This window comes from Zingiber officinale, chromosome 9A, assembly GCF_018446385.1.
Source record: "Zingiber officinale cultivar Zhangliang chromosome 9A, Zo_v1.1, whole genome shotgun sequence".
Taxonomy (NCBI): domain Eukaryota; kingdom Viridiplantae; phylum Streptophyta; class Magnoliopsida; order Zingiberales; family Zingiberaceae; genus Zingiber; species Zingiber officinale.
Window position 1 is genome coordinate 132,227,627 of NC_056002.1, and position 12,642 is coordinate 132,240,268.

At 43.3% G+C, this 12,642-nt stretch overlaps 1 protein-coding gene and 1 non-coding gene across 2 annotated transcripts; one reads left to right on the top strand and one right to left on the bottom strand.

Annotated features, from left to right (window-relative positions):
* Positions 1-7,176: 7,176 nt before the first annotated feature.
* LOC122022047 lies at positions 7,177-7,282 on the top strand. The gene has a single exon (XR_006122796.1). It is a non-coding gene; the product is annotated as a small nucleolar RNA R71 (small nucleolar RNA).
* Positions 7,283-10,783: 3,501 nt separating this feature from the next.
* Positions 10,784-12,085, bottom strand: LOC122019599 (U-box domain-containing protein 21-like). The gene has a single exon (XM_042577053.1). It carries the CDS (start codon positions 12,083-12,085, stop codon positions 10,784-10,786), a length of 1,302 nt encoding a protein of 433 aa, XP_042432987.1.
* Positions 12,086-12,642: the final 557 nt, after the last annotated feature.

Sequence of the window (12,642 nt, forward strand, 5' to 3'; positions counted from 1 at the left end):
GTCTTAACCAAATATTTTTGTGATTCTTAGGATGATGGTCAATCCCTAGCTGATATACTTTAGGATAGACTTAGTGGTCCCAATTATAATTGATTGGAAATAGAATTTGGACATTAAGGTAGACTGTCTTCTTAGAACTAAGAACAATTTAGGTGTATTTAATTCATTAGTTGAAACATGTCTAGTGGTGTTATCTACCAGAACCTGGAGTGTAGATACAAGATGCCATTAATCATGTCTGCAATTCATTGCAGGGTTCCAGGAAACCCGACAACTAAATGAAAGGTAAATCACCGTCCACATGGGCACTACTGTAAAAGTGGTAGCTATTGCAGTGGGAGATGTTTATCCTTTGATAAGAATAAAATATGGATTTTAAGTAATTGTCCTTACGTACCAAGTTTAGAAAGAACCTGATTTCAGTTTCTAAACTATTATAGATATTGTGTCTATTTTGATAACAAAGTTGTTATCAAGAAAAATAGGGAAGTTATCTATTCTGGTATGATGGTTGACAATTTATAATCCAATAACTCCCACGATACAACAAATGGAAATTAGTAACACATCTTCTAATTTTAAGAGAAAGCAACCTTCGGAAATGAACCAATTATATCTTTGGCATCTAAGGCTAGGTTATATTAACTTGAGTATGATTCATTGGTAGTTGATGAACTTTTGGGTTCATTAGTAGTGAAAATCTTTCCAACCTGCGAGTCTTACTTGGAAGGAAAAATAACCAAGAAGCTTTTAAGTCTAAGGGGTATGAAGCCAAAGATATGTTGGAATTGGTTCATTCTGATTTGTGTGATCCTATGACTATCCAAGCAAGAGGTTGTTTCAAATATTTCGTCTATTTTATAGACAACTATTTGATATACGGATACATTTACTTGATGTGCCACAAGTCTAAGTGCTTTAATTAGTTCAAAGAATATGAGGCTGATGTGGAGAAATGTCAAAGTAAAAGTATCAAGACACTACGGTGAGATCGTAGTGGCAAGTATGGGAAGAAGAAAGAACGACGACCGAGTGACATCAGCGTCAACCTCAACGGAGAAGTAACATAGGTCCCCGCTCAAGCTTCAGGTGAGCGGACTAGACTCTCGGCTTGGGAGGAGAAAAATCGAAGCAATGATGCTCGCGGCAAAATCAAAATGATTGTCGGGGGGCAAACCAACGGTGATTCAAACCGAGCAAGGAAGGCGCACTTCCAGTGACTGGAGATACATGTTGTCGGATGCAGTAAAGAGAAGGCCGAGGGACAAGAGATTAGTTTTAGCCCTTAGGACCAAGAGGGAGTGGAGATCCCTTACGACGCCGCTTTGATCATCCGAGCGATAATAGTTAATTACACTATTCATTGAACTTTTGTGGATACGGGCAACTCAGTAAATATCATCTTCAAGAAGACGTTCGACCAACTACAGATCGATCAGAGCTAATTGCAGCCTATGACAACCTTAATAGCGTTACTGTAACATTATTGTAGCAGTACTGTAGTGTTACTGTAGCAGTCAACTAGTGTTTTTATCAGTCGACTGGTAGCTGACCGTTGGTTTATAACGGTCGAATTTCACTTAGGACCAATCGATTGGTGGTTGTACCAGTTGATTGACGGTGAGGAAAACAATAGGTGTTTTCCTCCTGAGCTCTATTTAATAGAGCTTGGGGTACTTGGCCAAGGTTGACAAAATTAGTGATGGTTAACCCTAATTTAGTCTTCAAGTGCCCAAGTAATATAGCGTGCTTGTACGAGGTTGTGACAAGCTTTCTCCACCCACAAGGAGCTATGCGAGCTAGCCGGAAGTTCTCCAGGGAATCATCCACCGACGGATCGGGATCGTCCACCTTACGGACAACCATAGAGTAGGAGCATGTTTCATCTTTGAGCCGGTTCACTACTTGAAGAAGGGTTATGGAAGCAATATGTTTCTCTTTTAGATAGAGCATGAATTGGGTATGACTCTCTAGATCCGCATAAGCTTTTTGCTTTAATGCTACTTCTACCCGGGCCTGAGACTTAGCAGCCAACCAAAGGTCCTCAATGTCTCGACGGAGAGAAGACTGAAGATCTCTTTCATGCGTCATCTCGGCTAAAGCAGTATCCTTTTGGGCAAGTAGCTGAGTCAGATGGGCTAGATGTTCGTCCAGGGGTAACACCTCGTCAGACTCAGAAGTAGATTCTATGGTCAGAAGATGCCGATAATAAAAATATGATGGTGTGGGGGAACTCAACCCTTTTTAAAGAGGGAGATGTGGAGAGTCGACTTCGAAGGATTGGTGAGGTCCTTCTCCCGAGATAGATTGGTTGATTAAACAGGTCATGTATCCGAGGATCTGAGGAAAGGAGTAGCATTTAAAGACGCCATAGTGGAACAAGTAAACTAGAGCATGAGTTTAGTCAGTCGGACTTGAACCTCCTTCGACTATACTTGGGGGGAGGCTTGTGATACAATGCATGATGGTGGGGTCTGATAAAGTGTGGCAGTCAGAAGTCAAGAGGATGTGACAGTCATAAGTCAAGGGGGCGTGGTAGTCTGAAGTCAAGGGGGTGTGACAGTCAAAAGTCAAGAGAACATGGCAGTCGGAAGTCAAGGGGGTGTGGCAATCAAAAGTCAAGGGAACGTGGCAGTCGAAAGTCAAGGGAGCGTGGAAGTCATAAGTCAAGGGGATGTGACAGTCATAAGTTAAGGAGACGTGGTAGTCAACAGGTATGGAAAGAGAAAGTAAGACCGAGTGACAACATCAGCCACTGTTATGATTCCGCAAGTGCACGGATTCGTCGTCAATAATATATAAGATTGTTGATCCACAGGGATTCCTGATTAACAACTAGAGATGTCATAAAGTAAGTTATCTAGACGGTCGAAAGTTGGCTTTTACGCTTACGAACTAACGAGTGTGATAAAGAGAGGGAAAGAAGGTTGAGACGAAGAGAGAGGAGAGAGAGAGAATTGATCTTGGAGGGAATGAGCTTTGGGAGATGGATTCTAGGATTTCAGTTTCTTTATAATACTAGGAGATATTACATAGATTGCTTAGTTTCTACCCTCTATGTCCATGCTCTTACAGGAAGTTAAATTGGTCAATATCCTTAAGTATCGAATAGAGACGATTCCTATGAAATCCTGTAACGGTTGACCCCTGTCACGAGGGCACCTCGGTAGATCATAGGAATACATGTCTAGTAAATAGCAATAAGGATAAAGGTATAGATTTGGTACGATTTCCTACTTCCCTATTGAAGAATTGTCTCTCCTTTCAAGAGAATGTCCTAGACGTCCGTGAATGAGTTACCCTTGTCACTAGAGCCCCTCGGGTATACAATTTAGAGCACTCTTTTTACGAGAGCAGCAATTCCTAAGGGATTGTTTCTTCTTTTAAGGGAACGTCCTAGACGTCCAGAAAGGGTTACCCCTGTCACTAGGGCACCTTGGTCAATACGCTCTAGGGCATCCCCTTTGTGTGATTAACAATCCTCCACATCAATTAACAAAGCATACAAAGAAATATGAATATGTCACACATATAATTCATCATGAACAAGGCATTAACAAGTCATTGAATAGAAATATGATGAATCTACATAGTTCTACATCTCCATCACATTACAAATACTTCCTAATCGTAGAAGAGAATATCTACTCTATTGTGAGAGAAGAACAACACCAAAAGATAAAGTAAAGCATACTTACAACCCTTGATGTGAGAAGAAGGGGAAGAAGAGATGTTTGTCGAGATTTCCAATGTCTTGGGGATGTCTCCTTGCTCTGGAGATGGATGGAACGTCAAGGGATGGTGGTGGATGAAGCTCTAGGGTTTTCCCCGAAGGGGAGAACCCTTTCCCAAGGAGAGGAACGAAGTCTCGAACCAAAGATGCCCCCAAGAATAGAGTTCTTGACCCTTTTATAGGTTAGGGCACGGGCGTCGCACGGCCCGTGGCACGGGCGCCGCACGGCCCGTGGCACAGCCGTTCGAGATCCGCACGGCCAACTGCCTCCTCCATTCGGGTTGAGTAGCACGGCCGTACGAATTGACACGGTCGTGCCTTCCTTCTGCATTGGTTACACCGCACGGCCGTGCGAATTGACACGGCCGTGCCTTCCTTCTACTCTGGTTACACCACACGACCGTGCGAATTGACACGGTCGTGCCTCCCTTCTGCTTTGGCCGTGCAGAATTATATCAAGGCCGTGTAGATCATTTTAGAACATCTTAACGTGGTATTATTGAGTTGAGGTATTCATCAAAGTTGTATATCTTGAAGTTATCTACAATTCGGTATAAAGAACAGCTCAAAACTCCAAAGGAGCAGAAAGTTATAACCATTTTGGTTTTAGTCTGCAGTGCAGAAATTTCACACGGCCTGGACATAGCACCTTGGAAGCTCTAGACTCCAAATCGCATGAAGTGATCAATAGGCATACTAGCATACCAAGGTGTCATGTCCAGAGCTTAAGCCTAAGTAGAAGCTTTGGACATGGAGTTAAGCCTAAGTAGAAGTTCTCCGTGTGTAATAAGTGGCTTAACTTTTTCAAGTGACAATCTCTAAGTCTAGTCAATTTTTCATTTAACCGTGTTCCTCATACTTCCGGCGATAGACACTTACTTGCCACACGCAAGGTTCGTTCCACTAAAAAAAAATGTTATGCATCATCTACACAAGGTCTCAAAGGAATACTCAGTATCAAGAGAAACATAACATTCATTTCCCCAGTAACCCAACTCGGTCTCAAAGGGGTGAATTGCTAGTTTCCGCTCACGATAATTATTTCTTTATCCCTTATTTTTTTTTCTTCTTTTTTTTTATATTTGCAAAGTATCAAACTTGAACAAACTTTCATCATTTTTTTTTGGGGATTGATTTTTCCAAATGAGCTTACATGATCTGAGTTTATCCAGTAACCAAAATATAGTTGAGAGGTCACCATAGAAGCAAGAGTACTAGTCTGATTCTATGAATCATGACTATTTTCAAAAATATCTACTATCAAAGTCAAGCATAATGTGAAGAGATCCTAAAACTAGGCCAACATTCAAATTCGTCTAGTAATAACAATGCTCACTTCATGCTACTATGGATAGGAAAATAAAGATCAATAGACATACTAGCATACCAAATCACACAGTATAAATATCTAGATGAAACGTGCTAGTATTTTGCATTAAGGAACAAACAATCATGATGTGATAAATGATGTAACTAGGAAAAATTTATTATGCAAAAGAAATTAGCAAAAACTAAACTAAACCAAATGCATCTAATGTATTCCCCCAGACCTAAACTTTTTATTGCCCCAATGAAAACTAAAAACAATGTGGAGGAGATTAAAAGTAAGAGAAGGTACCAAATGACGCATGCCAAATGCCCATGTCATTAACTTCTCTATCATGTAATTGCACTCCTCCTAATCTTTGAGTTCTATAAAAATAAATTGACAACAAAAATTAAGTAGAGAATACATACTTGTAATGAGGAAAGAAATGAAACTAGAAAGGAACTAAAAACATGAATGAAAACAAGATTGAACTTGGGATGCCTCCCAAGAAGCGCTTGTTTAAGGTCATTAGCTCGACCACCTCATTAGATTCATCGAAATCTCGCTCCTGGAGGAGTAAGATATTTCATCACCCTCTTACCGAAGGCTCTTATTATGGAGGGAGCTTTCATCAAAAAGTGAAGAATCACTCTATCCATCATCGTCTTCTTGGAAATTATTTCAGGAGATCGAAGACGGCTTAGATCGAGCTTCCAATTATAGGCTCCATGGAAATCTGCACACCCAAAAGAAAAACATACCTCTCCCAAGCATGCTATATTAGATAGAACTAGAACCTTATTAAGATGAACTGAGTATGTATCACAAATTGATTCACATCCAACAAAATCTACTATTGGTACATCTATGAAATTTTTCAAAAAATCGCAAAGGATACTAATCTTGCTTTGCTGAGAGATACCTAAAAGTTCTAAACATGTGGATGTGACTTATGAATCTTGTATTGGCTCTAGCTCTAGCTCAAGTAATGGTGCCTCTAAAAGTGGTGATTCTTGGGGCTTTGCTTCTATTGCACAAGTCCCTACACATTGGTCCACAACGTGTTCAATCCTTGCAACTCTCATAATCTCAGAAGGTTGTGTGGATAAAGGAGGTGATTTTTGATATGCTGCTTCCACAACATAGCTCCCTACACTTCCCTTTATAACATCATCATCAACACAAGCATCAAAAAATAAACCAATATCAATATCCTCAGTGGGAGAATCATCTATAGGAGGATCACTAACTTCATTTGCAGTTTTAAGTTGATCTACCATATCACATTCATCATCTGAAAATTTAATTTCATCATAACACCCTGTAAACCCCAGAAGGTAGATCTGAAAATTTGTTATCCACTGCATTATCATCACAATCCTCATCTGAAGAGTCCTCATCTTCATATACATCCAGAAATCTACACTCAACCATATTAGTGTCACAGAATTTGTCAAAGTCTTCGTTTTCATTGACCCTCACTAGCCTTTGTGGAAAAGGAACCTTTAGTGAAGGTCCTGGGAAAGGTACTTCCTTTTTTCCATATTCCCTTTGAGCTTGTAGAGGAGGTCCAATTTGCTTATCTAGTGTAGGTGTGATCAATTGTTGAGGGAAAGGTCCTTGTGGCCTTTGAGAACTTCCTGGAGTAATGAAACTGAGTTCTTGAGGTCTTCTATTGTTCTTCTCCTCAATTCTAAACAAATCCTTCTTCAGTAGTTATTCATGATTCTTGCCACTTCTTAACTTAAAATTATTACATTGTTCACTAGACACTGTCTGTGTAGGAGGAGGATCTTGTTTGAACCATTTTGAAACAATGTTATCAATCTTCACCCCCAAATGTTTGAACTCCTCATTCTGTGACTTGTGGATTTCAAAACTCTTGGATGGTTGAATTGTATTTTGTTTGACAGGCTCTCTCGTATATATGGCTTGTACTTCTTGAATTTCTGAGGGAAATTCCATCCAACTTTTGTTCGACCATTCATGGAGGTTCAATGTCACTTGATCAATTAACATATATGTTTCATCTACACTCTTGTCCATAAAAGAACCTCCAGCTAATGAATCTAACAAACACTTATCTAAGAAAGAAATTCCCCTATAGAATATATGCAAGGTCAACCATTTCTCCAAACTATGATGAGGGCACTGTCTTTGTAGACTCTTGAATCTGCCTCATGCTTCAAATAATGATTCTCCATATGCTTGAGCAAAATTTGTGATGTAATTCCTCATATAAATTGATCTATTTGGAGGAAAAAAATAATTCAGAAATTGCTTCTCCAATTGTTCCCAACTTGTGATGCTTTGAGGACGGAGAGAATATAACCAAGTTCTTACTTGATCCTTGATGCTAAAAGGAAATGCTATCAATCGAACTGCGTCTGCTGACACTCCTTCACAATTCACCATATCACAAAGTTCTAGAAATGTCTCAAGATGTAGATAACGACTTTCTAATATTTTTCCTCCAAATTTGTGACCTTGTATCATGAAAATTAACTCTGGGTCTAGTTGAAAACTTTCTGCTTCAATAGGAGACTACACAATGGGAGATAAAAATCTTGCAGAAAATGGGTGCAGAGAAATCTCTTAAGAAACTACTTGACATGTTAGTGCTCATGGTATCTAAAAAAAATTATGAGAAAAGAAAAAAAATGAAGAATTAAAGATAAAAAATAAAATGCTATATGAAAAGTAAGAAAGAAGATGCAGAATTTAAATTGCAAGAAAGAAAGTGCATAATGAAAAAGAAATAAAATGCAAAGGAAAAAAAGAAAATGTCTAGGGTAACTCATATGCTAATCAACTAATGTTAATCTAAAACAGCTCCCGGCAATGGCGCCAAAAACTTGTTACGATTCCGGAAGTGCACGGATTTATCGTCAGTAATATATAAGATTGTCGAACCACAAGGACTGTTGATTGAGCACTAGAGATGTCACAAAATAAGTTATCTAGACGGTCGAAAGTTGGCTTTGACGCTTACGAACTAACGAGTGTAATTAAAGAAAGGGAAAGAAGGTTGAGATGAAGAGAGAGGAGAGAGAGAGAATTGATCTTGGAGAGAATGAGCTTTGGGAGATGGATTCTAGGATTTCGATTTCTTTATAATACTAGGAGATATTACATAGATTGGTTAGTTTCTACCCTCTATGTCCATGCTCTTGTAGGAAGTTAAATTGGTCAATATCCCTAAGTATCAAATAGAGACGATTCATATGAAATTCTGTAACGGTTAACCCCTGTCATGATGGTGCCTCAGTAGATCACAGAAATGCATGTCTAGTAAATAACAATAAGGATAAAGGTAGAGATTTGGTATGATTCCCTACTTTCTTATGGAGGAATTGTCTCTCCTTTCAAGAGAATGTCCTAGATGTCCGTGAACGGGTTACCCTTTTCATTAGGGCCCCTCGGGTATACGATCTAGAGCACTCTTTCTACTAGAGCAACAATTCCTAAGGGATTGTTTTTCCTTTTAAGGGAATGTCCTAGACGTTCGGAAAGGGTTAACCCTATCACTAGGGCACCTTGGTCAATACGCTCTAGGGTATCCCCTTTGCATGATTAACAATCCTCCACATTAATCAACAAAGCATGCAAAGAAATATGAATATGTTACACACACAATTCATCATGAACAAGGCATTAACAAGTCATTGAATAGAAATATGCCGAATCTACATAGTTCTACATCTCCATCACATTACAAATACTTCATAATCCTAGAAGAGAATATCTACTCCACTGTGAGGGAAGAACAACCCCAAAACAAAAATAAAGCATACTTACAACCCATGATGTGAGAAGAAGGGGAAGAAGAGATGATTGTCAATGTTTCCAATGTCTTGGGGATGCCTCCTTGCTCTGGAGATGGACGGAACGTCAAGGGATGACGGTGGATGAAGCTCTAGGATTTTCCCCGAAGGGGAGAACCCTTTCCCAAGGAGAGGAACGAAGTCCCGAACCAAAGATGCCCCCAAAAATAGGTTCCTTGACCCTTTTATAGGTTAGGGTACGGGCGCCGCACGGCTCGTGTCACGGTCGTGCTAGATCGGCACGGCTAACTGCCTCCTCCCTTCGGGTTGAGTGGCACGACCGTGTGAATTGACACTGTCGTGCCTTCCTTCTGCACTGGTTACACCGCACGACTGTGCGAATTGACACGGTCGTGCCTTCCTTCTACTCTGGTTACACTGCACGTATGGTCGTGTGGATTGACACGGCCGTGCCTTCCTTCTACTCTGGTTACACCGCACGGCCGTGCAAATTGACACGGTCATGCCTCCCTTCTACTCTGGCCATGCAGAATTGTATCAAGATCATGTAGATCATTTTATCACATCTTAACATGGTATTCTTGAGTTGAGGTCCTCATCAAAGTTGTAGATCTTGAAGTTATCTACAATCCGGTATAAAGAACAACCCAAAACTCTAACTAAGCAGGAAGTTATGACCATTTTGGTTTTAGTCTACAGTGCAGAAATTTCACACAGCCTGGACACGACACCTTGGAAGCTCTAGACTCCACTTAGCTTTGTTTCTGCTCCAATCGCGTCCTATTAACAAGAAAACACACAAAGAGTAGATCTCCAAACAAAAGAGTATTTATGTTGAATACATGCTAAGAGAGATGAACATACACAGAATATACGTGAATAAAGTAAATGAATGTGCGTCAAAACATGTATAAATGATCATAAGATCTACGCACATCAGCCACCTAATTCCCTGTCAAGTTCTCACAGACCGGAACCCCAGGTCTGAGATGCCTGAGTAGACAGTTGGGGTGACACCTGACCTGGCTTTGATGGGTTGGGCTTTCACGGCATGGTTGTACTTAGTCATAGTGCTCTCAGTAAGCTAAACTCTCGGTCAGCTAACTCCCGGTCAACTCTGGGACGATCTCTCCACGACTCTCGGCCTCCCCACGGTTTGGGTCAGGTAGTACACTAGGCTGAGTATCCCGAGCTAGCCTATTTTTACTCGGTTGGGACAGAAGGTACTACATGACAACAAGGTTAGGGAATCATAACCGTCTGTCAGAGAATAACTGCTGTGTGTCGGGGAATATTTCAGTGGTCTGCGATCATCTGCGAATGGAACCTTCTTTCAACCTACAGGAGGATGCCACGTGCCCTCCATCACTCAACAAGGTCTAACACGCCACATTCTCTGACAGTAATCAAGTTCCAAAAGGTACGCACTGTCATATAAAAAGAGAGGCCCTCTCCTTTACGCAGGTACGTTCTCTCTCACATTCGCACTTGTCATCTACTTTCCTTTTACTTCGTGCATTGTTCTTCTGGGAAAAAAGTACCTGACTTGAGCGTCGGAGGGTTGCTCCGAGGATTTTTTCTCTGATTTTCTGGCCTCTAACGCCCGTGTGATTGTCTGAGGGTGCGTAGAGCTCAGGTACCGCCGGCTCAATCTTCGTCGTCCGCCAGCACCACGTGGAAGTCAAGTTTTAGAAGTCCAAACGAGAAAGATGTCTCGATCGCCCCTCCGTCAATGCCAATAATAATTCATTCGATTTTCATCCGACTCAAATTCCGAATAAGATCATGTATCTCATTCATGTGTGGTTTACTTAAGCTTAATATGCTCCTTTTTGGCTAAGAATTTGTCACTCGTGTGTTTCGATACCGAACTCCTTTTTAATTAAAAATCTTTGTTTTCAAATCTATCAGTTTCCCTCCCCTCTGATAAAAAAATATAATAATATAATAATAAACTTAGATGGGCCTTTTGAGTCCCTTCAGGTCCATGCTGTCGATACACTCGTTCCTCTGCCTGTACCCATTCAACAACCGGAGCAGGTTGGTGGCCCACTCCCTCGCCTCGTCGCTGCATCCCACCTGCAGCAGCAGCAGAAGCTTCTGGAACGCCCCGCCTTCCACCGCCTCCACCGCGCACCTACGCTTCTCCTCTTCCTCGTCTCCTCCTCCCGAGCACAGCCTCAACAGCGCCGACACCGCCAGCTCCGTCGACAGCTCTGACACCCGGAACATCTTCTTCACCAGCACCGGCACGGCCAGCGCGTGACCCCGCGCCCTCCGCCTCCCGACCTCCCACCTCGCCATCGCCTCCAGCGACCCCAGCGCCTTCTCGCACGTGCTCCTCTCCCCAGCCTCCGCCGCCATCTCCACCGCCGCCTCCACCGCGCCGGCCTCCACCGCCCTCCCCGCCGCCGCCTCGCTCCCCCTCGCCGCCTGCATGATGCACACCAGCGCCGCCTTCGTCGCCGCGGACGACACCGGCCTCCGCACCGTCTCCGCCAGCGCCTCCACCATCCCTTCGGTTTCTGCCACCGCCCGCCATCCGCCCCCGCGCGACGCCGCCACCATCTGCCTCAGCATCCACGCCGCGTTCCCCCTCGCCGCCAGCGTCGTCCCCTGCTTCAGCGTCCGCGCCAGGAAACGCAGCGCCGCCGGCGACGCCGCGGCGGCCCGCGCGGCCACCTCGTCCAGCGGCGAGATCGCCGCCAGCGCCGCCAGGATCTCCTCCGCGTGCTCCGTCGCCACAGCGCAGAGCGCCGCCACCAGCGCCGCGCACGCGCCGTGGGACAAGATCCGCACCCGGTTCCGCTCGCTCTCCCTCGCCCACCTCCTCACCCGCGCCGCCACACGCGCGCACCGCGGCCCCTCCCCTCGCCGGCTCGCGGCGGCGATCTCCGACAGAGCCCCGGCGACATCGGCATCAGTAACCGGAATCTTCGGCGTCGGAATCCGCTCCACGCCTAGCGACCGATTCGCGACGCACCAGTCCTGAATCATCTTACGCAGAGTGTGATTAGGAACCAGCTCGCCTTCAACACCGCCGGCGATCTCCCTGCCCGTGACCGGACACGTGGAATTGTCCATCCCCAACCACACCTCGATGCTCAACCGGTCGTACGTGATTCCGGTCGCCGCCGTCACCGGATCCCTCATCATTTCCAGCGATATCGGGCACCGGAATTCCTCCGGCACAACCGCCGCCTCACGATCCAGCCTCGATTTCAAGTTAAATCGACGTCTGATCGACAACGACGCCATGATCAACAACAAACAAAACAAGTTCGAATCGATTCCACTCAAGAATGATTCAAAATCTTCACAGATAGATATATATACACACTCACTTTACAAGTTCCAATGGGAAAAGCGACAGATCGTCACTCGGGAGTTAAAAAGACTGGGGGATTTGAACGTTGACCAAGAAAAAAGATTGAACTTTCCGCCCGCGGGAAAGCAACGGCAGGAGCCGAAGTTTTGACAGTGAACCGTTGTCGACCACCGGCTAACGTAGTCAACTCGGGGAGCAGCTTTCCGCTAGATTTCCCACGCGTAAACGGTACGCGTTTTAAACGTGCCGTTATTTTCTTAACGTTTACACTGATTGGTGTGGTTCGGCGTGTATGCTAAGAAAAGAAATTACGAAGGAAAAAAATAATAAAATATATAAATTAGAAAAATAAGGGGAAATTAATAAGAATTGAAATTGAAAAAAAAAAATAAGGAATAAGAGGTGAAATTAACTTACTTAATTTGGCTAAAATGATTTTAAAAGAGAAGAGTAATGTAGTCATTTTGAGTTTGTTAACAATTGGCTC

What these genes read in the sequence shown, in the direction of transcription:
- LOC122019599 (XM_042577053.1), bottom strand. Translation starts at nt 12,085, where the DNA reads ATGGCGTCGTTGTCGATCAGACGTCGATTTAACTTGAAATCGAGGCTG.